Genomic DNA, 23709 nt, shown 5'->3' on the forward strand with positions numbered 1-23709 from the left:
AAGGAATGTGCAACAAGTCAACCGTCTTTCTTAAAGGAGCTCGGCTACATATAACATTCCACTAAATGTCAATAATATGTCATGTCTGTGGTAGTAAAGGAATAGGCTCTGCTTTAACCTGTAAAGATCCTATATTCATGGTTTAACCCCCCTCCTTCCTGATCTGTTCCAAGGTCAGTCTGTACACGCTGGAGGAGAACCAGATACTGTGTTTTAAAGTGGAGACTCATGTCACTGTCCCTGCTGAACAAGCGTTCCATCTGCTCTCAGACCTGCGCAGGAGACATGAGTGGGACAGGCATTACCAGTGGGTATCACATTCACAACTGACGTAGTCACAACAGTCACAGCTAGTCGGAACACAGCCACAAGTGGTCACAACCATTCACAAAGTAGTTACTATAATCCTTTTGATATCCAATCTACATTTGGATTGAAACCTCAATTTCACAGTGTGCCTTTCCCTTTCGTCCTATGTAGAAAATGTGATGTGATCATCCAGGCAGATGAGGATGACACTATCTACCGCGTGGCCACTCCGTGTGTCAGTAAGGGGGGGAAGGGCCAGGACTTCATCCTTCTGGCCTCTAGGAGGAAGCCCTGTGACTCCAGGTAACGCGGCCTGTCTGTCATCCATCAGCATCCTGACTTCACCAATATGCTTTATGTTTTGCTTGGTCATTGTTCCCCAATGACTCAACAATCATTCCTACTTTCCAATGGCACTGCATTCTTTTTATGTTCTCACTTCACCATAACTTACCCGAGTCTGGTTGTGTCCCACAGTACTGTATCTATCAACCTGCCCATTTCCACATCTTTATCACGCTCTAATGGTGCGATCCACCTCTTCTGTTCACCTCAGGGACCCGTACCTGATTGCCCTGCGCTCTGTCACCCTGCCGACCCACCCTGCCACTGAGGACTACACCCGGGGGGAGGTGCTCTGTGCCGGCTTCAGTATCTGGGAGGAGTCCAATGCTGTCACCAAGGTGGGGCAATGGGGCTCTTCGCTAGCTAAGCGAAAAGCTTGCCTGGTCCAAAATCTGTTTGTGCTGTAAAGCCGACTTCTATGGTCATTGTCATGTCAAACATGACAGTAACCGTAGTTGGTAAGACAGTAGAAACAGATCTGGGACCAGCTAGTGATTTTCTTCATCCCACAGTGTATACACCTTATCCTGTAAGCTGAGTGTAGAAAGAAGTGCAAGCTTTCCACCCACCCTCTTCGGAGGACAAAAATAAACTTTGTTTTTACATATTTTTCTTTTGTTGTTACATACACATTTTACATGCATGGTACTTTTTATATTTTTCTACAGTATTCACATAGCAAGAATAAAGAAATTTGATATTTTGATATACATTACATCTAGATAGATGATAAACTCAGCAAAAAAAGAAACATCCCTTTTTCAGGACCCTGTCTTTCAAAGATAATTAGTAAAAATCCAAGTAACTTCACATATCTTCATTGTAAAGGGTTTACACACTGTTTCCCATGCTTGTTCAATGAACCATAAACAATTCATGAACATGCGCCTGTGGAATGGCCGTTAAGACACTAACAGCTTACAGACGGTAGGCAATTAAGGTCACAGTTATGAAAACTTAGCACACTCAAGAGGCCTTTCTACTGACTCTGAAAAACACCAAAAGAAAGATGCCCAGGGTTCCTGCTCATCTGCGTGAACGTGCATTAGGCATGCTACAAGGAGGCATGAGGACTGCAGATGAGGACTGCAGATGTGGCCAGGGCAATAAATGTCCATGTCCGTACTATGAGATGCCTAAGACAGCGCTACAGGGAGACAGGATGGACAGCTGATCATCCTCGCAGTGGCAGACCACGTGTAACAACACCTGCACAGTATCGGTACATCCGGACATCACACCTCCGGGACAGGTACGGGATGGCAACAACAACTGCCGAAGTTACACCAGGAACGCACAATCCCTCCATCAGTGCTCAGACTGTCCCCAATAGGCTGAGAGAGGATGGACTGAGGGCTTGTAAGGCCTGTTGTAAGGCATGTCCTCACCAGACATCACCGGAAACAACGTTGCCTATAGGCACCAACCCACCGTCGCTGGACCAGACAGGACTGGCAAAAAGTGGTCTTCTCTGACGAGTCACGATTTTGTCTCACCAGGGTTGATGGTCGGATTAGCGTTTATCGTCGAAGGAATGAGCGTTACACCGAGGCATGTACTCTGGAGCAGGATTGATTTGGAGGTGGATGGTCCGTCATGATCTGGGAGCGATATGTCACAGCGTCGTCTGACAGACCTTGTTGTCATTGCAGGCAATCTCAATGCTGTGCGTTACAGGGAAGACATCCTCCTCCCTCATGTTACCCTTCCTGCAGGTTTATCCTGACATGACCCTCCAGCATGACAATGCCACCAGCCATACTGCTCGTTCTGTGCATGATTTCCTGCAAGATAGGACTGTCAGTGTTCTGCCATGGCCAGCAAAGTGCCCGGATCTCAATCCTATTGAGCATGTCTGGGACATGTTGGATCGGAGGGTGCGGGCTAGGGCCATTCCCCCCAAAAATGTCTGGGAACTTGCAGGTGTCTTGGTGGAAGAGTGGGGTAACATCTCACAGCAAGAACGGGCAAATCTGGTGCAGTCCATGAGGAGGAAATGCACTGCAGTACTTAATGCAGCTGGTGGCCACACCAGATACTGACTGATACTTTTGCTTTTGACCCCGGCCCTTTGTTCACGGACACATTATTCCATTTCTGTTAGTCACATGTCTGTGGAACTTGTTCAGTTTGTCTGTTGTTGAATCTTGTTTATGTTCATAAAAATATTTACAAATGTTACATTTGCTGAAAATAATCGCAGTTGACAGACAGGACGTTTCTTTTTTTGCTGCGTTTAGTACTTCTACATTATACATGTTTTCAGTCATAAATATTATAGAACATGTGCTTTTTGTTTTCTTTTTGGACCACATTGTCCCTGTGTTTTACCTCAGATCTCCTACTACAACCAAGCCACACCAGGAGTCCTCCCTTACATCTCCAACGACATTGCAGGCCTTTCCTCCAGCTTCTACGGCACCTTCCACTCCTGCAACAAGTACCTGGAGGAGAACAGAGACAGCCTGGTCGTCCTGCCCCCCTCTGACCTGTGACCGAATGGTTTCATCATGCTGGCCCAGCACATCCTACCCTATGGGGCGGCAGGGTAGCCTAGTGGTTAGACCAGCAACCGAAAGGTTGCAAGTTCAAATCCCAGAGCTGACAAGGTACAAATCTGTCGTTCTGCTCCTGAACAGGCAGTTAACCCACTGTTCCTAGGCCATCATTGAAAATAAGAATTTGTTCATAACTGACTTGCTTAGTTAAATAAAGGTAAAATAAAAAAAATCCACCCCTCTCCTCAGGAGATACAGTTCTGGGATACCCCCTCTCGACCTCAACTGCCAAGGAAATCAGAAGTTATGCATTTCTCAAATGTGGGATTAGTCGAAGGACTTTTTGCTGTTACTGGTGTTACTATCTTTGATGTGATATTCCAGTGTACATTTTCTACACTACAGGTTACTTACTTATTAAATATTAGGTCTTATCTGGGCAATAAAACAGTTAGTAGCCCTATGCACATGAGAAGTATGCAAGTTGGTTTGTTATGCTGCAGTTAGGATCCCGAGTGGCGCAGCAGTCTAAGGCACTGCATCTCAGTGTTAGAGGCATCACTACAGTCCCTGGTTTGAATCCAGGATGTTTCACATCCAGCCGTGATTGGGAGTCCCATAGGGCGATGCATAATTGGCCCAGCATCGTCCGGGTTTGGCTAGAGTAGGTCAGCATTGTAAATAAGATTTTTTTTTTTTCTAACTGACTTGCCTAGTTAAATACTCTTAGACTACCAGAACATTTAGACTGCCTGGTCCCAGTTTGGCATGACAATGACCATGGCAATGACTTGGCTATACAGCACAAACATATCTGGGACCAGGCTATTTAGACCTAATATTTTTAAAATGTGCAATACCACGCTCTGTAATAAATGTTAGATCTTATCTGGGCATTTAAACAGTTAGTAGCCCTATGAATGTGAGACATGCAAATTGGTTTGTTATGCTTCAGTTGAGTCTGACATGCTTGTACATGTTCTGCCTTGTCTCTAGCTACTGAACTGTGGGTAAAAAAGCAGACTAGTTCATGCCTGAGCATTTACATGCAGCTTGTTTTAAAATACTGGTAGGATATGTCCTACCTCATTGAATCACGTTCGTAATCAACCTTTCAAATCTGTAGTCAAGATGTACATTAACTGTAATTTTAATTTGAGAGACTAATCTCAAGAGACAAATGGTTAGCTTTAAAAAAAAAAAAATTAAAAAAAGAAACAGATGTGGACAATGGCCAAGTATTTCAACATGAGTAGACATCATGAGGTGAATGAATTTCTGTGATTTCACTCAAACAATAAACACTATAGACCTTGGTTTGACCTCTCTTGTTCATCTTCCCAGAATCCTCACATTCCTTACTCCTTGTGGTTTCATAAACAGAATTAAAGATAAACAAATAGCCCCCCAAAAAACAGTTCATAGCATTAAACATTTGTGAAGCATGGTGGAGGGATACAGGGGGACCAGAGGTGGTGATCAGGCAGTCTGGTTGACCGGTACAGGATGCAGGACCTCCATCTTGGCATGGCTGGCCTTCACACTGGCCACTCTCTCCTGGGCTCGGAGGAGTTGGTTGGTGTGCTTTGTGGCCAGATAAGTGGCTCTGTTCACTCTGGATGTAATTGCCTCCTCCTTTAGAGACTGTTGCCTGTAATACGTAATAGAAAACACGAGAATGGTCCCACTTTAAAATAACTTCCAAGGCTTTATGAAGCCTTCATAAACCATTTATAACACATTCATAGATGCCTCAATTATCAATAATCATGCCATGCTAAATACAATGCCTTCGGGAAAGTATTCAGACCCCTTGACTTTTTCCACATTTTGTTACTTAACAGCCCTATTCTAAAATGTATTAAATATTTTTTTCCCTCAGCAATCTACACACAATACCAATATTGACAAAGCTAAAACAGGTTTTTAGGCAAAAAAACAAAAAAAAGATACCTTATTTACATACGTATTCAGACCCTTTGCTATGAGACTGGAAATTGAGCTCAGGTACATCCTGATCATCCTTGAGATGTTTCTACAACTTAATTGGAGTCCACCTGTGGTCAATTCAATTGATTGGACATGATTTGGAAAGGCACACACCTTCAGGCACACAATCAGGCCTTTATGGTAGAGTGGCCAAATAGAAGCCACTCCACAGTAAAAGGCACATGACAACCTGGTCTGATGAAACCAAGATTGAGCTCTTTGGCCTGAATGCCAAGCGTCACATCTGGAGGAAACCTGGCACCATCCCTATGATGAAACATGTTAGTGGCAGCATCATGCTGTGGGGAGGTTTTTCAGTGGCAGGGACTGAGACTAGTCAGGATAGAGGCAAAGATGAACAGAGCAAAGTACATAGAGAGCCTTGATGAAAACCTGCTCCAGAGCACTCAGGACCTCAGACTGGGGCGAAGGCTCACCTTCCAACGACCCTAAGCACACAGCCAAGACAACGCAGTAGTGGCTTCGGGACAAGTCTCAATGTCCTTGAGTGGCCAGGACTTGAACCCGATCTAACATCTCTGGAGAGACCTGAAAATAGCTGTGCAGCAATGCTTCCCATCCAACCTGACAGAGCTTGAGAGGATCTGCAGAGAAAAATGGGAGAAACTCCCCAAATACATGTGTGCCAAGCTTGTAGCGTCATATTCAAGAAGACTCAAGGGTCAGTTTGTTATATCTGGAGTACCTCTCCTGTCCTATTCGGTGTCCTGTGTGAATCTAAGTGTGCGTTCTCTAATTCTCTCTTTCTCTAATTCTCTCTTTCTCTCTCTCTCTCTCTCTCTCTCTCTCTCTCTCGGAGGACCTGAGCCCTAGGACCATGACCCAGGACTACCTGACATGATGACTCCTTGCTGTCCCCAGTCCACCTGGCCGTGCTGCTGCTCCAGTTTCAACTGTTCTGCCTTATTATTATTCGACCATGCTGGTCATTTATGAACATTTGAACATCTTGGCCATGTTCTGTTATAATCTCCACCCGGCACAGCCAGAAGAGGACTGGCCACCCCACATAGCCTGGTTCCTCTCTAGGTTTCTTCCTAGGTTTTGGCCTTTCTAGGGAGTTTTTCCTAGCCACCGTGCTTCTACACCTGCATTGCTTGCTGTTTGGGGTTTTAGGCTGGGTTTCTGTACAGCACTTTGAGATATCAGCTGATGTATGAAGGGCTATATAAATAAATTTGATTTGATTTGATTTGTAATCACTGCCAAAGGTGCTTCAACAAAGTACTGAGTAAAGGGTCTGAATACTCATGTAAATGTGATATTTCAGTTTTATTTTTTTTCAGAAATTAGCAAAAATTTCTAAACCTGTTTTTGCTTGGTCATTAAGGGGTAGTGTGTGTAGATTGATGAGGGTAAAAATGATTTAATCAATTTTGGAATAAGGCAGTAACGTAACAAAATGTGTAAAAAGTAAAGGGGTCTGAATACTTTCCGAATGCACTGTAGGTGGTAAAAAAAAAGGGTCTGTTATAACATGTACATATTATTATTCTACATTTCACATGAAGCAGCTACAGTATTTAGGCTTTATAAAGGGTTTTAAAATCATACTGAATGACAATGATAAGATTGAGGTAAGTTTAGAGGTGATCCTCTTGCTGACCCTACAGTACCTGTCCTCTATGCATCCCATTATGAGTTCCCTCTGAATCCGGGACTGCTGCCTGCTGCTGGCAACCATGACACTCCTCTCCCGCTGGGTGTGACTCTGCCTCTGCCGCACAGCATGCCTGTTGACCGTCTTGGACAGGAAGGCATGCTGCCTGCTGAAGGCGACAACCATGGCCCGTTCCGATGCACGCCTTCTCTTCTCCTCCAGGAACACAGCGTGTCTCTGCCTGACCTCCTGCACCTCCCTGTCCCGGCTAGCTCTCAGCAGGGCCAGGGCCCCCTCCACCTCCTCCTGCTCCTTCTCTCTCACCTGGAGCACTACCTCCCTACGGGCCTCCAGGAGGCCGTGGCGCTGGCCCTGGGCGCCCTCCCTCCGAGCCTGGGAATGGGCCACCTGCTTGGCCCTCCTCTGCAGGGCCTCGGCCTGCTCCCTCATCCGGTAGGCCCGCTGGATCACCTGGAAGGGGGCTAGGCTGATGGAGCCAAGGCAGCGACCCAGCAGACGCTTCTCGGCGTTGATCAGGGGTGGTCGAGGTTGGGGCCGCTTGGGTGGCTCGGGATGCTGTGTGTGGAACAGGCGGATGGCATTGCGGATGTCCCGTCCCCCCTGTTGCCGGGAGATGAGCATGTTGCTGACAGGCTCGACCTGGTGGACCAGAGCCTTGAAGCCGATGAGGCGGAAACACATTTTCCCAAGCTTCTCTTCATAGAACTCCTCTGCAGCAGTGAAGTCTGATCAGAGACAGACAAGATCATCACAAATGTACTCTAATAACAACACTATTGTGATGATTAGAATGGTCATACTGGAGTCTAATGTTACTCTTACATCTGCATACCAAATGACACCCTATCCCCTATATAAGTCCTTGGTCAAAAGTAGTGCACTATATGGGGAATAGTGTGCCATTTGGGATGCAATCCTACCTCTTTCCGTCTCACTGTGCTTGGCTCTGTTGGACCTCATGGTCTTACTCTTCTGAGGGGTGTTATGCGGAGGACTGATGTCTTTCTGTTTCTTGGCCTCTAAAGACACCTGGCTTGTCACCACCTCTTGTATAACCTGTCAAACAGGAAAAAAAACACTTCTTTAGTTCACATGTAATTACATATATTGCATGGGAAAACGCATGGGAAAACGAAAATAGCTGTCACAGAAAAATGTTAACTTTTTACCTCTGGGCTACCAGCCTGCACCAATTTCTTCAGATTGACATACAATCTCCTGATTTTTGCATCTTGTTCCTCGTGCCTCTGGAAAACATTCTCAGATCATGACAAATGTTGTTTACTAAAACAGAAACTCTACAAATATTATCAGATGTTTGCCTAGTTGTTTATTTTTTAAATGGTTTCACAATGACAGTATTCATATAACTTATACATGACCCTTTTCAACCATGTCTGCAAATTAAAGTGGAATAATGGAGGCCATATAAACTCGATTGAGTGGGTGTTTCATTCTAGGAGTATCAAGTGTCTTAAAGTAGGAGTACTGATCTACGATCAGGTCCCCCCTGTCCATGTAATCTTATTTATTATGATCTAAAAGGAAAAACGGATCCTAGATCAGCATGCCCACTCGGAGCCGGTTGACACTGAGCTACATTGCAGGGTGTAAGGAAATTAATGGGGGTCCAAACCTGCAGGTGCTGTTTAGCTGTGCACTCTTTGACCCATGTCTCTCCCTGGGTCTGTTGACTGTCTGTCTCCACAGAGGGGATGGGGGACAGATGGACTCTGATGCTGAACCTCTCCCGTCTCGGCACAGCAGGGACAAGTCTGACAGAATAAAAACAGATAACATTTCAGTGAAACACCATGACACAGAATACATAAGGAAAGAGAGGTGATTGTGTGCGGTCAATGAGCTATAGGAAAATTATCTCCTACACGAGGCTTTGGTTTCCTATATAAATCAATTCTTTAAAGGAATAATCAGAAGTTGAAACAATAAGTGTTCTCTGCACCACTGTTTTGGTAAAAAGCTGAGGGGTGGGACTGGAGAAATGTAATTACGCTCAAAGGACTGACCATCAATGATCTAAAAATGAGAGAATTAACCATGTTTTGAGGCTATACCGTGTTTGTTTACATTTACTTTGTTTAAAAACATTGGAGTAAAACAAGCTAATATTTGGGGTTCTGATGGGGTGCGACAGTTATATTCTTCAAGAATCAATGGGTACATATCATTAAATTATAAGTCAAAATATTGATGTAGCAACTGCTGATTGCCCCTTTTATGGAATACTTGTGTCAATTTTCATTGAACAGTATGGCAACAGCAAATGCTTTACCCAAGCCTTTTTCTGGTCAGATGTCCCCTGATCCATCGTTGGATGATCAACGTTGGAGAATAAACGGACTGGATCCTATTGACCTCTGATATAATCTTATGGATTGCTCTCATTTCACTCTGATAAGGCCCCTGGATGAGACAATTTAAATGTTTATGGGAAAATTATGGAGGATACACCATGGATATAACATGGGGAACACATTTCAAATGACATCAAGGAGCACAAGAAGGCCTACAAACCATCTTAGCTGCTGGATAGAGGTTCAAGTAAAAATGATGACAGAGGGTTTTGAAATGCAGAGGGAGGATCCAGTTTTCAATGATCTCCTCGTCAGAGACCACAAAGTTATCCAGAGCCTTCAGTGACCAGATGCTGTTGATGATGCAGTGTCTGTAGTTTCCCTTTAGGCTGAGCGGTGTGTCGTAGAGGGTCAATGCTGTGAGGTTAGGACAGCCTGACAACCCCTCAATGTTCTTTCTAGTCCCAATGTTGTTGTCATGGAGATGGAGCAGCTGGAGTCGTCTCAAGCTGTCCCAGAACACTACGCCGGGGAGTTGGGTTATCTGAAAGACAGATGGAATACATCTATCTAGCTCTGGTCCAGGGCTTTACTGCCCATTCCTCTATTAATGAGTAGCAGTAACACCCTAGACCAGAGCTAGACTACATCATGCTCACATTTCATATTCTGAATGCAAGGCATCTGCAAAATTCCAAACAAAGAGAGCAAGATACAGTATCAACCATGGTTAGTATGATACAGCATATAAATGGTTTTACTACAATCAGATACAGACAGTATCAATCAGGTATAGCAAAGGAACAAGATATACCACTCAAATCAAGTGAATTGAGTCATATCTAGGTCTCCCTCAGAAAGAGATCTTCTGATATCATTGGGATTTCCTGGTTATGTAAAGGTAAGGCCTTAATTAAGTAAAAGGTACCTGATTTCCTTTAAGATCCAACTTCACTATATGCACACATGCGATGAGAGCATCTATCGTAGATATAAAATTGTCTGCCAAGATGCATACTCTTAGTGACCTGCAGCTTCCCACATTATCCAGGTTTTTCAGCAGTAAGCAGCTCAGATTGACCATAACAACCTGTTGAGGGTCAGTCTCTTTCTCCACTAGGACCAAACCTGGTCCCTGCCCATGGCTTAATATAAGGGACTCCGAGCAGGTCACTAGGTATTTCCTTTGGGCATCAAGTGAATCCATTTCTTCAGTGGTCTTCACATTTTCCCTCTGATTTGAAGAGGCATATTACACAGGCTAGTGGTCATAATACAATAGTAGCCTAGCCACATTTGTTTAAAAAAACGGAACAAAATTAATAAAACTTAAAGTTAGCACGTAGAACATAGGATCATGAGTTGATTGTAAAATATTTTGCTACTTCATATGTGAATTTTGCTCATTCTTGCAGTGCTGCCGTCTCTGTGAACTGCAAGGTTTTCATGTTGTCATGGATACAGTTTATATGTACATTTGCGCTGTGCGGAAGCGTCAGACAGAAAGCATGGTGTGTTGACCGTGCGTTTCTCGCTTTGCTGTCATCCGAATAAAATAGGTGTTATCATAAACTTTTTGCCAATGTCGATATCGACAAACTAACTGTATATAAGACGGGGTTATTGGCTATTTAAACGTCTGAAAGAAACGAACGAATGACTAAATGTTGGAAATTAATGTTCATCTGAATGTAGGCTATGAATTGGATTGCATTTATCATTGAACATTTAGCACACACATTTCTACAATCATCACAAATTGGGGCCTGAGCCCTGAGAGCCTGAGGTTCGCTGGAGACACATCGAGTTGTCTGTCGTCTGTGGAATGCCTGTATGTTCCCTGTGTGCCCGGATATGCTTGACTCGTTCTCCTCGACTCTGGCGGCGTTGCAGGCACTACAGCCGGGCGTATCCACTGTCCCACTGCCCCTTGGCACCAAACGGAGGTCTCTACAGGAGGCCCTGCAATCTAAACACCTGGAGAAGATGCTCAAGTATAGGAAGAGACTCATGGAGGACGTGGAGAAGAAGAAAGGGAGCTGACTCTGAACTATAGTGATAACTATGCTAATATTGCTTCTAATACCGTTGTTCCTTTATAATCATGATAGGAATTATTCTGTGTTAAATTGAACTGAAATAGGGATACAATGTGGTGGGTTCATGTTAATGATCAACAGGTGCATAGGTTGGGTCAGCTGTTTTGATATTTAAGATTTAGATTTTTGGGCATATTTAAAAATGTGTCTATGGGGAAATGATATGGTATTGACAATCAATTTTTGTAATAATGACTGAAAATAATTGACAAAAAGCTTTCAGAGTTGTGTGCCTCTTCATTGTTCGAAGCTAGTATGAGGCATCATAGCCATCAGTTCTGATTCCATTTCTATGTGCATTCCACTGGTGCTCTGCTCTATTTTTGAACACTAGTGTAAGGGAACGGCTCTTGACATCCTATGCAGAGTTCTACAACTGCACCATCGAGAGCATCCTGACTGGTTGCATCACCGCCTGGTATGGCAACTGCTCGGCATCTTGGCGCTACAGAGGGTAGTGCATCACTGGGGCCAAGCTTCCTGCCATCCAGGACCTATATACTTGGCAGTGTCAGAGAAAATACCAAAAAATAGTCCAAGACTCCAGTCACCCAAGTCAAATCAAATCAAATGTATTTATATAGCCCTTCTTACATCAGCTGATATATCAAAGTGCTGTACAGAAACCCAGCCTAAAACCCCAAACAGCAAGCAACGCAGGTGTAAGCATTTCACGGTAAGGTCTACACCTGTTGTATTCGGCGCATGTGACAAATAAAGTTTGATTTGAGTTATGTATAGGTAGTGGCCTATTGGCAAGCAAGCAGTCAATGACGTCATACTGGCATCCCTATAGGTTTCACCAGAGAGAATGTGGGGAATGAGAATATCCACCACACAGACCATTATGTCAAATTGGACTGGGACATGGTCCGTGGCAACTTTGTGATGTACAGATGAAGTGGAAGGCTAAGCAACATGGATGCCATTCCATAGGTCCTCATTCTTCAAATAATTTTACTTAATCACTGCAAGGAACAGGAGTACTCTTCTGTGGTCAAGCTGTCAGTAATTAAATCCTAAGACAGTTTCCTTGCAATTCTGACGACATTATTTCGTTTTCAGGCCATCAAGCAGTTCAAACAACTTAAAAAATAATTGAAAACTGACCGATGGCTTGTGCAAGACAATATAAGGTAATGGCCACCTGCTGTTTGAAAAGAACAATACACACACACAGATCAGTTGTCATAGTGGTCAGGCATTCCTCTCAGAGATGTATTTATTTATAGCCCTCTGCCATGATCCCTCTTTATCTGGTCCTGCTCTATTGTGACTGAGATAGGGATAGTGTTACTGCTTCACTCCTCTGCTCCACCAAACTATACAACGTACACAGGAAGAAAAGAACAAAATAAGAGGTTCAATGGGAAATTATAAATCAAGACCAACTCAGACATGTACAGGTAATGGCTTGTTCTCTTTCAGTGTTTTGTGCTGCCTAAGAGAGTATATGTCGGGGTCTAAATATGTACTATAGAATCCTATTAAGAAGCTTTGCTTTGAAGAACATATACCCAATAGGGTGGTAGTAACTTTTGCTGCCATTTTTTTTTTTACCTTCAATTCTTCCTTTGGTAATTAAACTAGGATATAGAAAACTTACATTGTTTAACATTGGGGCGGCAGGGTAGCCTAGTGGTTAGAGCGTTGGACTAGTAACCAGAAAGTTGCAAGTTCAAACCCCTGAGCTGACAAGGTACAAATCTGTCGTTCTGCCCCTGAACAGGCAGTTAGCCCACTGTTCCTAGGCCGTCATTGAAAATAAGGATTTGTTCTTACCTGACTTGCCTAGTTAAATAAAGGTTAAATAAAATTGGAAAATACAAGTGACGGGAAATGCATTCTGTAGATGTACTAAATCCCTTTCAGGATGGAAAGTGTTTCAGCTTTTTAAAATGAAAGTACCTCAGTCACAATCAGGCTAATAGCTCACGAAATTATGCTATGTCTATGCTAAAACTGGGCTAACTCCCTTTCTGAAGAAGAGTGGAAGAAGAAGGTGAGCGAGTCATACTCTGTCATCATCGAGAGGCTGGAGGATGACCTACGCATCAAAGACAGCGAGCTGACAGACCTCAAACAGGTCTTCAGGTAACAGAGGCCCTCTGTGATAAAAGCGACACATTTATTCTCTATTCAGTCTTTCACATGTCATGTTATAACATCATAACATGCCAAACATTTTATGATAATGACTTCAGGTAACATTAGCTCTCTGTGAAAGTGATGCATTCATCCCTATTCAGTCTTTCACATGTCAGGATATGACATCACAGAAATGTTATGATTGTGACTCATGCCCAGTCTCCATATACATGTCACAGTTCTAGACAATGTCCGAATGTCTTCTGGGTTGATTATTGCTGTTTTATTAAATGCATTATACATTTTACATCAGTGTCCTAATTATGGTGTAAAGTACAGCGTAATAACTATTGTAATTACACATTTTTACACTCGACTTACATTCGTATTTGTATTTGGATAACTCAGCTCTGATGAAGCTTTCCAGAAAGTGAACTTGAATTACCGGACACAGAGCGGACTGTCCCTGTTGCATCTCTGCTGCATGTGTGGCGGTATGTACGATTATTACTATTAATAACCTCTTACCAAAACATTACAGTGTTACATATGCTGCTGCACTCTTGTCTTGATGCCCATGGGCTCATTAGCTTTGATTGTGCTCCAGTGTTTCTTTTTTTTAGCCTGGTCCCAGATCTGTTTATGCTGTCTAACCAGCAATATAAACTGGGTGGTTCGAACCCTGAATGCAGATTAGCTGAAAGCCGTGGTATATGAGACCGTATACTACGGTTATGACAAAACATGTATTTTTACTGTCCTAATTCTGTAACCAGTTTATAATAGCAATAAGGCACCTCGGGGGTTTGTGGTATGTGGCCATATACCACACCCCCTCGGGCCTTATTACTTAAATTAACAGTACCAGTCAAAGGTTTGGACACACCTACTCATTCAAGGGTTTTTCTTTATTTTTACTATTTTCTACATTGTAGAATAATAGTGAAGACATCACAAATATGAAATAACACATGGAATCATATAGTAACCGAAAAAGCGTTAAACAAATCAAAATATATTTTACATTTACGATTCTTCAAAGTAGATGACAGCTTTGCACACTCTTGGCATTCTCTCAACCAGCTTCACCTGGAATGCTTTTCCAACAGTCTTGAAGGAGTTCTCACATATGCTGAGCACTTGTCGTCTGCTTTTCCTTCACTTTGCGGTCCGTCTCATCCCAAACCATCTCAATTGGGTTGCGTTCGGGTGATTGTAAAGGCCAGGTCATCTGATGCAGCACTCCATCACTCTCTTTCTTGGTCAAATAGCCCTTACACAGCCTGGAGGTATGTTGGGTCATTGTCCTGTTGAAAAACAAATGATAGTCACCTAACCACAAACCAGATGAGATAGCATATCGCTGCAGAATGCTGTGGTAGCCATGCTGGTTAAGTGTGCCTTGAATTCTAAATAAATCACTGACAGTCTCACCAGCAAAGCACCCCCACACCATCATCCCTCCTCAATGCTTCACGGTGGGAACCACACATACAGAGATCATCCGTTCACCTACTCTGCGTCTCAAAAAGACACCGCGGTTGGAACCAAAAACCTCAAATTTGGACTCATCAGACCAAAGGACAGATTTCCACTGTCTAATGTACATTGCTCGTGTTTCTTGGCACAAGCAAGTCTTTTCTTCATGTTGGTGTCCTTTAGTAGTGGTTTCTTTGCAGCAATACGATCATGAAGGCCTGATTCATGCAGTCTCCTTTCCTGTGGCGGTACTCATGATAGCCAGTTTCATCATAGAGCTTGATGGCTTTGCGACTGCACTTGGAAGAAACGTTCAAAGTTCTTGAAATGTTCCGCATTGCCTGACCATGTCTTAAAGTAATGATGGACTGTTGTTTCTCTTTGCTTATTTGAGCTGTTCTTGACATAATATGGACTTGGTCTTTTACCAAATAAGGCTATCCTCTGTATACCACCCCTACCTTGTCAAAACACAACTTATTGGCTCAAACACATTAAGAATTAAGAATAATTTACTATATAACTACTATATTACGTATTGGATCACACAAAAATTTAACTTTTACATTACCATGTAGTTTATCAATAAAATGGTCTGATGGTGATGTGGATATACTCTGTATACATATCCAAAAATAAATACATGATTTCACTCCAATACATTTTTATAGAAAGTTAGCAAAAATAGATAAGATCTTGCTACAATGGAAAGGAAAATGCCTTTATATTTGTGGAAAAATCACCCTGATAAACTCTTTGGTCATATCTCAGTTTACCTATTTGTTTTTGGCCTTGCCCACACCTAACTAACAGTTTTTAAAAAATGTATTAGAGAAAAAAATATGACATTTTATTGGAACGGCAAGCCAGATAAAATTAAACGGGCCTATTTATGTAACGAAGATGACTTCGGAGGGAAGAAATGATAAAATATTAGAGCATTAGATCTCTCACTAAAGGCTTCAGTCATACAAAAGTTATACTTAAATACAAACTGGTTCTCTAGCAAATTAGTAAGAACGTCTCACCCTATGTTTAAGAAAGGCCTTTATTCAGATTACAACCGCTCACTTTCAGTTATTTACATCTCCCAAATATCGCTATTTTTAAATCATCCACCAGAAAAGACAGAAGAAATAATATAACAAATATTGTGGTTAAACTCAAATATAACAATTGTTAAAAAAAACACATTATTTTTAGAAAAGAAAAAACACACTGCTCTACCCAAACCAACTAATTGCATCATTACCGCAAAAAATGGAAGAGGAATGTGGAAGGGGGAAAATGTAAGGAACTTGTCTGTCGGCCATGCATTAAAGACCAAAATTGGTTAAAGAAAATTGTGATGAATAAAAAACTATTCCAGTTTCATTTAAGGATTTAAAAAAATTGACAGCCATACCATATAGATTGCAAAATTGTTGGATTTTTGACGTACCGATTCCATGGCACATGGTTTATGAACTGATACGTAAAACGATGCTGGATTCAATAATCAATAGTATAGTAATACTTTTTGCAAAAAGGTTTATTTTCAATTTACAATCTGTAGAAACAATAAGAATAGAAAGGTTCATAACTTTTGTGAAACTTCACCTCACAATTGAAAAATATATGGCAAATTTTAATCCAATGTGGATGGTGTTAAGAGATTGATGGGAGGGGTTGAATGGAGCTGAAGGTTGGGACTAATAACAACTAATTACAATAAGATAACTAATGTAAAACATACTGTGCCATAAAACGTATATATCTTAACAACTTTTTTTAGAGCACAGTTTGAATGAAAGGCAAATAGAACCGGATGGACATAAATATATGGGAGTGATGAGGGTAGAAGAAGGATAAGAGTAAAAACAAACAAATAAATCCATTGTAAAATAGACTGTGTCCAGGCTTAGGCCTGGAAATACAGGCCTAAGCATTGTTGTTCACTATTTTGTGATCTACTCCCTTCACAGAACAGCGCAAACTGGCTCTAACCAGAATAGAAAGAGGAGTGGGAGGCCCCGGTGCACAACTGAGCAAGAGGACAAATACATTAGTGTCTAGTTTGAGAAACAGATGCCTCACAAGTCCTCAATTGGCAGGTTCATTAAATAGTACCCACAAAACACCAGTCTCAATGTCAACAGTAAAGAGGTAACTCCGGGATGCTGGCCTTCTAGGCCTTCTTGCTGATAATTGGCCTCTGTTTCCAGATACAATAGTAATTTACAACATTAACAATGTCTACACTGTATTTCTGATCAATTTTATGTTATTTTATTGTACAAAAAAATAGCTTTTCTTTCAAAAACGAAAACGTTTCTAAGTGACCCCAAACTTTTGAACGGTTGTGTGTATATACATTTTTTCCCCAAAATATATGAGGGATTGGAAGTGATGCAGACAATTTGTCACGTTCTGACCCACGTTCCTTTGATTTGTCTCTGTTTTAGGTTGGTCAGGGCGTGAGTTGGGTGGGTTGTCTATGTTCCGTTTTCTATGTTGTGTTTGCGTTTGGCCTGGTATGGTTCTCAATCAGAGGCAGGTGTCGTTAGTTGTCTCTGATTGAGAATCATACCTAGGTAGCCTTTTCCCACTTGTGTTTTGTGGGTGTTTATTTTCTGTGTCTGTGTGTTCCACACGGAACTGTTTCGGTTGGTTATTTCACGTGTCCTTTATTGTTTTGTTTCAGTGTTCGCTTGGTTTAATAAAGAGCATGAACACGTACCACGCTGCACATTGGTCCTCCGATCCTTACTACTCCTCCTCACTAGAGGGCAGCCGTTACACAATTACATTGATAGAAGCCACAATCTATCTGAAATATTAAAGCTGATCTACCCCCTAAAAAATGAAATATATATATATATATTTAAAAAAATAAAATAATAATATTAATAATTAAAACATAGATAATATACCACAGACAGATCTGATGCGAGGCTAGTATATTGTTTTCTCCAGGTAATAAAGTCCACATAAGGACTCTGATGCTGAAAGGCCTACGTCCATCCAGGCTTACCAGGAATGGGTTCACTGCTCTACACCTGGCTGTCTATAAGGTGAGAGAATTTTTTATTTTTTTATTTTTATTTTACCTTTATTTAACCAGGTAGGCAAGTTGAGAACAAGTTCTCATTTACAATTGCGACCTGGCCAAGATAAAGCAAAGCAGTTCGACAGATACAACGACACAGAGTTACACATGGAGTAAAACAAACATACAGTCAATAACACAGTATAAACAAGTCTATATACAATGTGAGCAAATGAGGTGAGAAGGGAGGTAAAGGCAAAAAAGGCCATGGTGGCAAAGTAAATACAATATAGCAAGTAAAACACTGGAATGGTAGTTTTGCAATGGAAGAATGTGCAAAGTAGAAATAAAAATAATGGGGTGCAAAGGAGCAAAATAAATAAATAAATAAAAATGAAATACAGTTGGGAAAGAGGTAGTTGTTTGGGCTAAATTATAGGTGGGCTATGTACAGGTGCAGTGGTGGAATGGTTAGAATGGTTAGACACCTGTTGCCTTCATGCCTTCATCTGAAGACAGTGTTATTGATATAGTTATAAAGATATGTGTGTTTCCATAGTGAGTAGGTTACTGTTTATGACGTGTGAATGTTTCTATCGATTGTCCTTTTCTGTTAAATGAGATGGAGACATTCCATGGTTTTACCAGATGGTGGAGCGCAAGTCACATCACAAAGCACACATTGTTCTATGAACAGTGTGATATCTCCTGTTTTGCTCTCATACTAAGGACTAGAGAGAGTTCATCTAGTCCTGAAGCACACAGTATCAGTGTTACACATTTGTCTATTTGAGGTCTCGGCTTAATCAAGATGCTGATAACTTGGGGTGAACGTCACCTGTATCTTCCCTGATTCCTTACCTCCTCAAAATGCCTGAAGAGAAGGTCAAACAGGAGGAAGCTTAGCTTCCCCAATGTTTTTAGGGAGAGGACACAAGGAATAAAGGAAGTACAATTTAAATTCTCCTCAAGTGTGATGTTAAAGTGAAAACAAACCTATGTGATTGACAGTAGTTGTGTGTCCTCCCAGGACAATGCGGAGCTGGTGACGGCAATGCTCCACGGAGGGGCAGACATCCAGCAGGTTGGGTACGGTGCCCTCACAGCCCTGCATATCGCCACCATCGCTGGGCACCATGAGGTGGGCACGGCCCCTGTTCATACCAGTCTTAGACATTACCTCACATTCTGTACAGTACCATTCATATTTAGGAATAGTCCTGCTGGTGTCAGCAACAATGGGTGTTCCAACAAGAGATTTTGTGATATGATAATAATATGTCCTGTAATATAGCCTACATGTTGTCATTCTTAGGCAGTGGATATCCTTCTCCAGCATGGAGCCTATGTCAACGTCCAGGATGCTGTGTTCTTTACTCCTCTGCATATTGCTGCTTACTATGGCCATGACCAGGTAATGGTTTAAACATTGTGTCCTAATATAACAGTGTCGGTAGCTTCATCCAAGATATCCCTCTTTACATTCTGCCAAGCAATGGATGTGTTGAAATCTGTTCATTCCCTTTTCTTGATACCGGGGATGTAGGCTATGTCCCAAAATGGCATTCTTTTGCTTTCATAGTGTACTACTTTTGACCAGAGCCCTATGGGCTATAGGGAAAAGAGTGACATTTAGGACTTATCTGTACAGTGTCTATTACAGTTATCCCCAGGCTCAGTTCCCACTTCCCTGTCAAGTTTGTCTCAAGTGGGTCTCTCTAAGCTCTGCTCCCATCACGTGACAAAAACAATGAGTTGCCTCTGCTCTGTTAGTAGAGGAACGCGCAGTAATGCCCCGGACCAGAGTCATTTGAGCTAGGTCTCTCCAAAATACACTTGAGTATCTTACCCAGTTATTCTCTGATGATATCATTTTGCTCGTTTGTAGCTTTGGCAAGTATGTGTGTGTTTTCTATCCCAGTTCGCTCCTCTACCTGTAGGTTTTACAGATGCTCACCAGCCCGTGGCTGCAAACCTTCTAATTTAGTGTACCCTCCATGCACAACCAATGAATTCCTAGTCTCCGGCAGCGTTTGGAACTGACGATCTGCAGTCTCTAAGGCTGAGTTTATCTCCCTACAATTTTGGGCCCTGACAGAAACATGGATTACACCAGAGAACACTGCTACTCCAGCTGCTACCTCGTCCTCTGACTATGTGTTCTCTCATAGTCCAAAAGCATCTGGTCGTCGCAGTAGTGGCACAGAGCTACTAATTTCTCCTAAGTGGAGATGTTCTTTTTTCCCCCTATCTCACCTGTCTTATCTCCTCACTTGAATTCAATGCTGTCACTGTCACTTGTCCAATCAAGTTTAACATTGTTGTCATATATCACCCACCAGGTGCTGTTGGAGAGTTCCTCAATGAGCTTGACACCTTGATAAGCTAATTTCCCGATTATGGCTCACCACTCATCGTACTGTGCGACTTTAACCCCGCAACACCTGACTTCAATTCATTTCTTTCCCCCTCTTTCTTTCCACTCCTTTCCTCTTTTGATCTCAGCCTTTCCCAGTCATCTCCCATTCACAAGACAGACAGACTAATCTCACTGCACCCCCCCTGCAGGTTTCTGGTCACTACTATTCTCTCCCTCTCTCCTCCAACACTACCCACTCAGCCCCTATCCAGATGGTCATGCACTGCCTCAATCTTCATTCTCTCTCTCCCACTACTCTCTTCTCTTCTATCCCATTTTCTCTTCCTTCTCTCCTGCTAAATCCTTCTCCCTCCTGTCAAATGACTCTGACTCTGCCTCTTTGACCCTACTCTCCTCCTTTTCCGCCTACTTTGACTCCCACTGTCCACTTTCCTCCCGGCCGGCTCAACCTTCCCCTCCCACTCTGTGGCTGAGTGACTAACTGCGTGCTAACAGAACAGGAATGGAAGAAAACTACATTTTCGGAGGACCTGTCATCCACTCCCTTCACTTCTACCTTCTCTTCCTCTGTATCCACAGCTAAAGACACTTTCTATCACTCTAAATTTCAAGCTTCTACCTACAACCCTGGGAAACTCCTCTCCACTTTCCCCTCCCTCCTTAATCATTTGATGACATCTGCTTGTCATTCCCTCAGCCTATTGAGTCCACTGGTCCAAATCAGAACTACCCTACACATTGATCTCTTTCTTCCCTCTCTCTCCAGATAAAATCCTGCAACTACTGATGACTGGCCGCCCAAAATCCTGCCCACTTGACCCCATCCTATCCTCCCTTCTCCAGACTATCTCTGGAGACCTTCTCACTTCCCTCATCAACTCATCCCTTTCCACTGGCTGTGTCCCCTCTGACTTAAAGATGGCCAGAGTTGCTCCCCTCCTCAATAAACCAACAGTCGACTCATCTGATGTCAAAAACTACAGACCAGTATCTCTTCTTTCTTATCTTTCCAAAACACTTGAGTGTGCTGTCTCTGACCAACTCTCTCATTATCTCTCTCAGAACGATCTTCAAAACCCTAACCAGTCAGGCTTCAATGCAGCTCACTCAACTAAGACCACTCTCCTCTGTGTCACAGAGGCTCTCCGCTCTGCCATAGTTGACTCTCTCTCTTCTGTTCTCAACCTCCAGGTAACCTTACGGTTAAGAGCGTTGGGCCAGTAACCGAAATGTCACTGGTTTGAATCCCAGAGCCAACAAGGCAGTTAACCCCCAACAACAACTGCTCCCTGTGTGCCGATGACGTGGACCTTTGATTCAGGCAGCCCGTCACACCTCTCTGATTCAGAAGGGTTGGGTTAAAAGCGGAAGACACATTTCAGGTTGAATACAGACAGTTGCGTAACTGGCTTTCCCTTACCTTACCTATCCGCTGCCTTTGAGACCGTGAACCATCAGATACTCTTCTACTACCCTCTCAGGGTTGTTGGACAACCTCTGCATTCCTGGATTGCATCCTTCCTGGCAGGTCGCTCCTACAAGGTGGTGTGGAGAGGGTCTGTGTCTGCACCACGTCATCTCACTAATGGTATCCCCCAGGGCACGCTTCTAGGCCCTCTCCTCCTTTCTCTTTACAAATCACTCTGCTCTGTCACTCAGCTTGGATCTTCACATGGTCTCTCCTATCATTGCTATTTGGATGACACTCAACTACTCTTCTCTTTCCCCTGATGGCGACACATCTCTGCATGCCTGGCAGATATCTCAGCTTGGACGCTGGCCCACCACCTCAAGCTCAACCTCGACAAAACTGAGCTGCGCTTCCTACCCGGGGAAGGCCTGCCCACTCCAAAACCTCTCCATCTTGGTTGACCACTCCATGCTGTCCCTCTTCCAGAGTGTAAATGTGACCTGTTTCAGGAAACTAGGTGTATGTCGCAAGTCACGGCTTCAGAAGAGAGCCATTTGAACTTTTTTAAATTTGTTTTTATCAAAATGCAGTTTTTTTTTGGCAGAAATGCCTTCTGGAACATGTGAACTTTCATGTGCCTTAAAAACAAAGTGTTAATTTATGAGCCTTGTTGGAAAAGCCACATAAAAAGACAGCAACCTTCCCACTAGCCATGATTGGCTGAGACAATGAGTGGGCTGGATATACCAAAAAAAGGAGTTCGGATTGGTCTGCCATATAGAATGCTTCTGTCTATTTGAACTGGTGAGTCTGTGTTGGTAATCCTGTCAAACGCGTCTTTTTTATGTATCGTGTAGTGGTGCTGCATAAGTGTCTCTCTCCACTTTCTGGAGGATTGAGTTTTGAAATCAGTGGAATTAGAATATGATAGCTAAAGAGAGGGAGAAAACACCTGTCTCCAGATTACATCTTCAAACTAAGGGCAACCCTGGCATGACATCCGTGACAGGGAGATGCGTCCATCATGCATGATCATGCACAATTTCACATTTTTCTACATAAGACTGAATCCAGGTTGTGAGTCACAAATAACCTCGGTGTGACCCTGGACAACACCCTGTCGTTCTCAGCAAACATCAAAACAGGTTCATGCTCTACAACATTCGTAGAGTATGACCTTTCCTCACACAGGAAGTGGCGTAGGTCCTAATCCAGGAACTTTGCATTTCCCGTCTAGACTACTGCAACTCTCTGTTGGCTGGGCTCCCTACTTGTGCCATCAAATCTCTGCAACTTATCCAGAATGCCGCAGCCCGCCACGATTGTGATGTGTTGTTGTCTCACCTGAATGCACTAATTGTAAGTCATTCTGGATAAGAGTGTCTGCTAAATGTTTAAAATGTAAATCTCTCAGGTGGCTAAGCTGTTGTTGAAGTTTGGGGCGGATGTAAATGTGAGTGGGGAGGTGGGAGACAGACCGTTACACCTGGCAGCCGCCAAGGGCTTCCTCAGCGTCGTAAAACTGCTGCTGGCAGAGGGGAGCAAGACTGAAGGTGAGAGTTAAGGCAGTAGGTCTGGGAGCTACATGGTACATGCTTGAGTTTCACCATGTCTGTAAACATGCTCTTAATACAATCCACAGTTCAGGTGATATACTGTTTATCTTGATGGGACGTGCGCTTGAGTGGGGAACATTATGATGTAACTGCATAGTGGACCTGATGTTCATTATGGTCTACCGGTACTGACCATCATGTTTATCTACAAGTCACACAACGACTCTGGATTTATTCAAGTGTTCAAAGTTGTACATGGTTTTAGTAAGGAAATGACTAGCTTATTTAAAGGTGCCCAACCAGAAAACAACTCAGTCCTTCTTCCTCCACAGTGAATGCTCAGGACAATGAGGACCACGTCCCGCTCCACTTCTGTGCCCGTTTCGGCCACCATGAAGTGGTCCACTTCCTGTTGCAGGGCAACTTTGAGCTACAGCCTCACTCCGTCAACATCTACGGAGACACCCCTCTCCACCTGTGAGTTAACTAATGATACAGTATATCAGAATGATAAGAACATCTGGGGTGAAACCATTTAGAGTACAACACGGGGGAAATAGACAGAGAATG

General features: G+C 42.9%; 3 protein-coding genes across 5 annotated transcripts in view; 2 read left to right on the forward strand and 1 right to left on the reverse strand.

Annotated features, from left to right (window-relative positions):
• The window catches only part of LOC112246733 (acyl-coenzyme A thioesterase 11-like), a 23513-nt gene extending 19102 nt beyond the window's left edge, over nt 1–4411 (forward strand). For both annotated transcript variants that reach the window (XM_024415244.2, XM_024415243.2), the window contains exons 13-16: nt 174–307; nt 481–612; nt 866–992; nt 2991–4411. In XM_024415244.2, coding sequence (XP_024271012.1) covers nt 174–307; nt 481–612; nt 866–992; nt 2991–3149 — 552 coding nt within the window. In that variant the 3' untranslated portion in view covers nt 3150–4411. The remainder of the gene's footprint in view (nt 1–173; nt 308–480; nt 613–865; nt 993–2990) is intronic.
• lrriq3 (leucine rich repeats and IQ motif containing 3) lies at nt 4362–11025 on the reverse strand. Its single transcript, XM_042323685.1, has 8 exons — nt 10027–11025; nt 9319–9642; nt 9077–9207; nt 8420–8558; nt 7953–8030; nt 7704–7839; nt 6779–7508; nt 4362–4803 (listed from the first exon to the last, which is right to left on the reverse strand). The coding sequence occupies exons 1-8, from the start codon at nt 10303–10305 to the stop codon at nt 4632–4634; spliced, it is 1989 nt and encodes a 662-aa protein (XP_042179619.1). The 5' UTR covers nt 10306–11025; the 3' UTR covers nt 4362–4631.
• Nucleotides 11026–12449: 1424 nt separating this feature from the next.
• tnni3k (TNNI3 interacting kinase) overlaps nt 12450–23709 on the forward strand; it is a 51060-nt gene continuing 39800 nt past the window's right edge. For both annotated transcript variants that reach the window (XM_024415177.1, XM_024415178.1), the window contains exons 1-8: nt 12450–12603; nt 13183–13291; nt 13694–13779; nt 17720–17817; nt 18823–18933; nt 19108–19206; nt 22998–23136; nt 23472–23616. In XM_024415177.1, coding sequence (XP_024270945.1) covers nt 12564–12603; nt 13183–13291; nt 13694–13779; nt 17720–17817; nt 18823–18933; nt 19108–19206; nt 22998–23136; nt 23472–23616 — 827 coding nt within the window. In that variant the 5' untranslated portion in view covers nt 12450–12563. The remainder of the gene's footprint in view (nt 12604–13182; nt 13292–13693; nt 13780–17719; nt 17818–18822; nt 18934–19107; nt 19207–22997; nt 23137–23471; nt 23617–23709) is intronic.

This window comes from Oncorhynchus tshawytscha, linkage group LG06 (assembly GCF_018296145.1).
Source record: "Oncorhynchus tshawytscha isolate Ot180627B linkage group LG06, Otsh_v2.0, whole genome shotgun sequence".
Lineage (NCBI taxonomy): Eukaryota > Metazoa > Chordata > Actinopteri > Salmoniformes > Salmonidae > Oncorhynchus > Oncorhynchus tshawytscha.

Bases quoted from the DNA above. Each gene is read 5' to 3' on its own strand.
- lrriq3 (XM_042323685.1), bottom strand. From the start codon at position 10,305: ATGGATTCACTTGATGCCCAAAGGAAATACCTAGTGACCTGCTCGGAG. The intron at 7,509-7,703 runs GTAGGATTGCAT...GTCTCTGATCAG, and splicing joins GCACAGTGAGACGGAAAGAG to ACTTCACTGCTGCAGAGGAG. The intron at 4,804-6,778 runs GTACTGTAGGGT...TACGTATTACAG, and splicing joins ATGGGATGCATAGAGGACAG to GCAACAGTCTCTAAAGGAGG.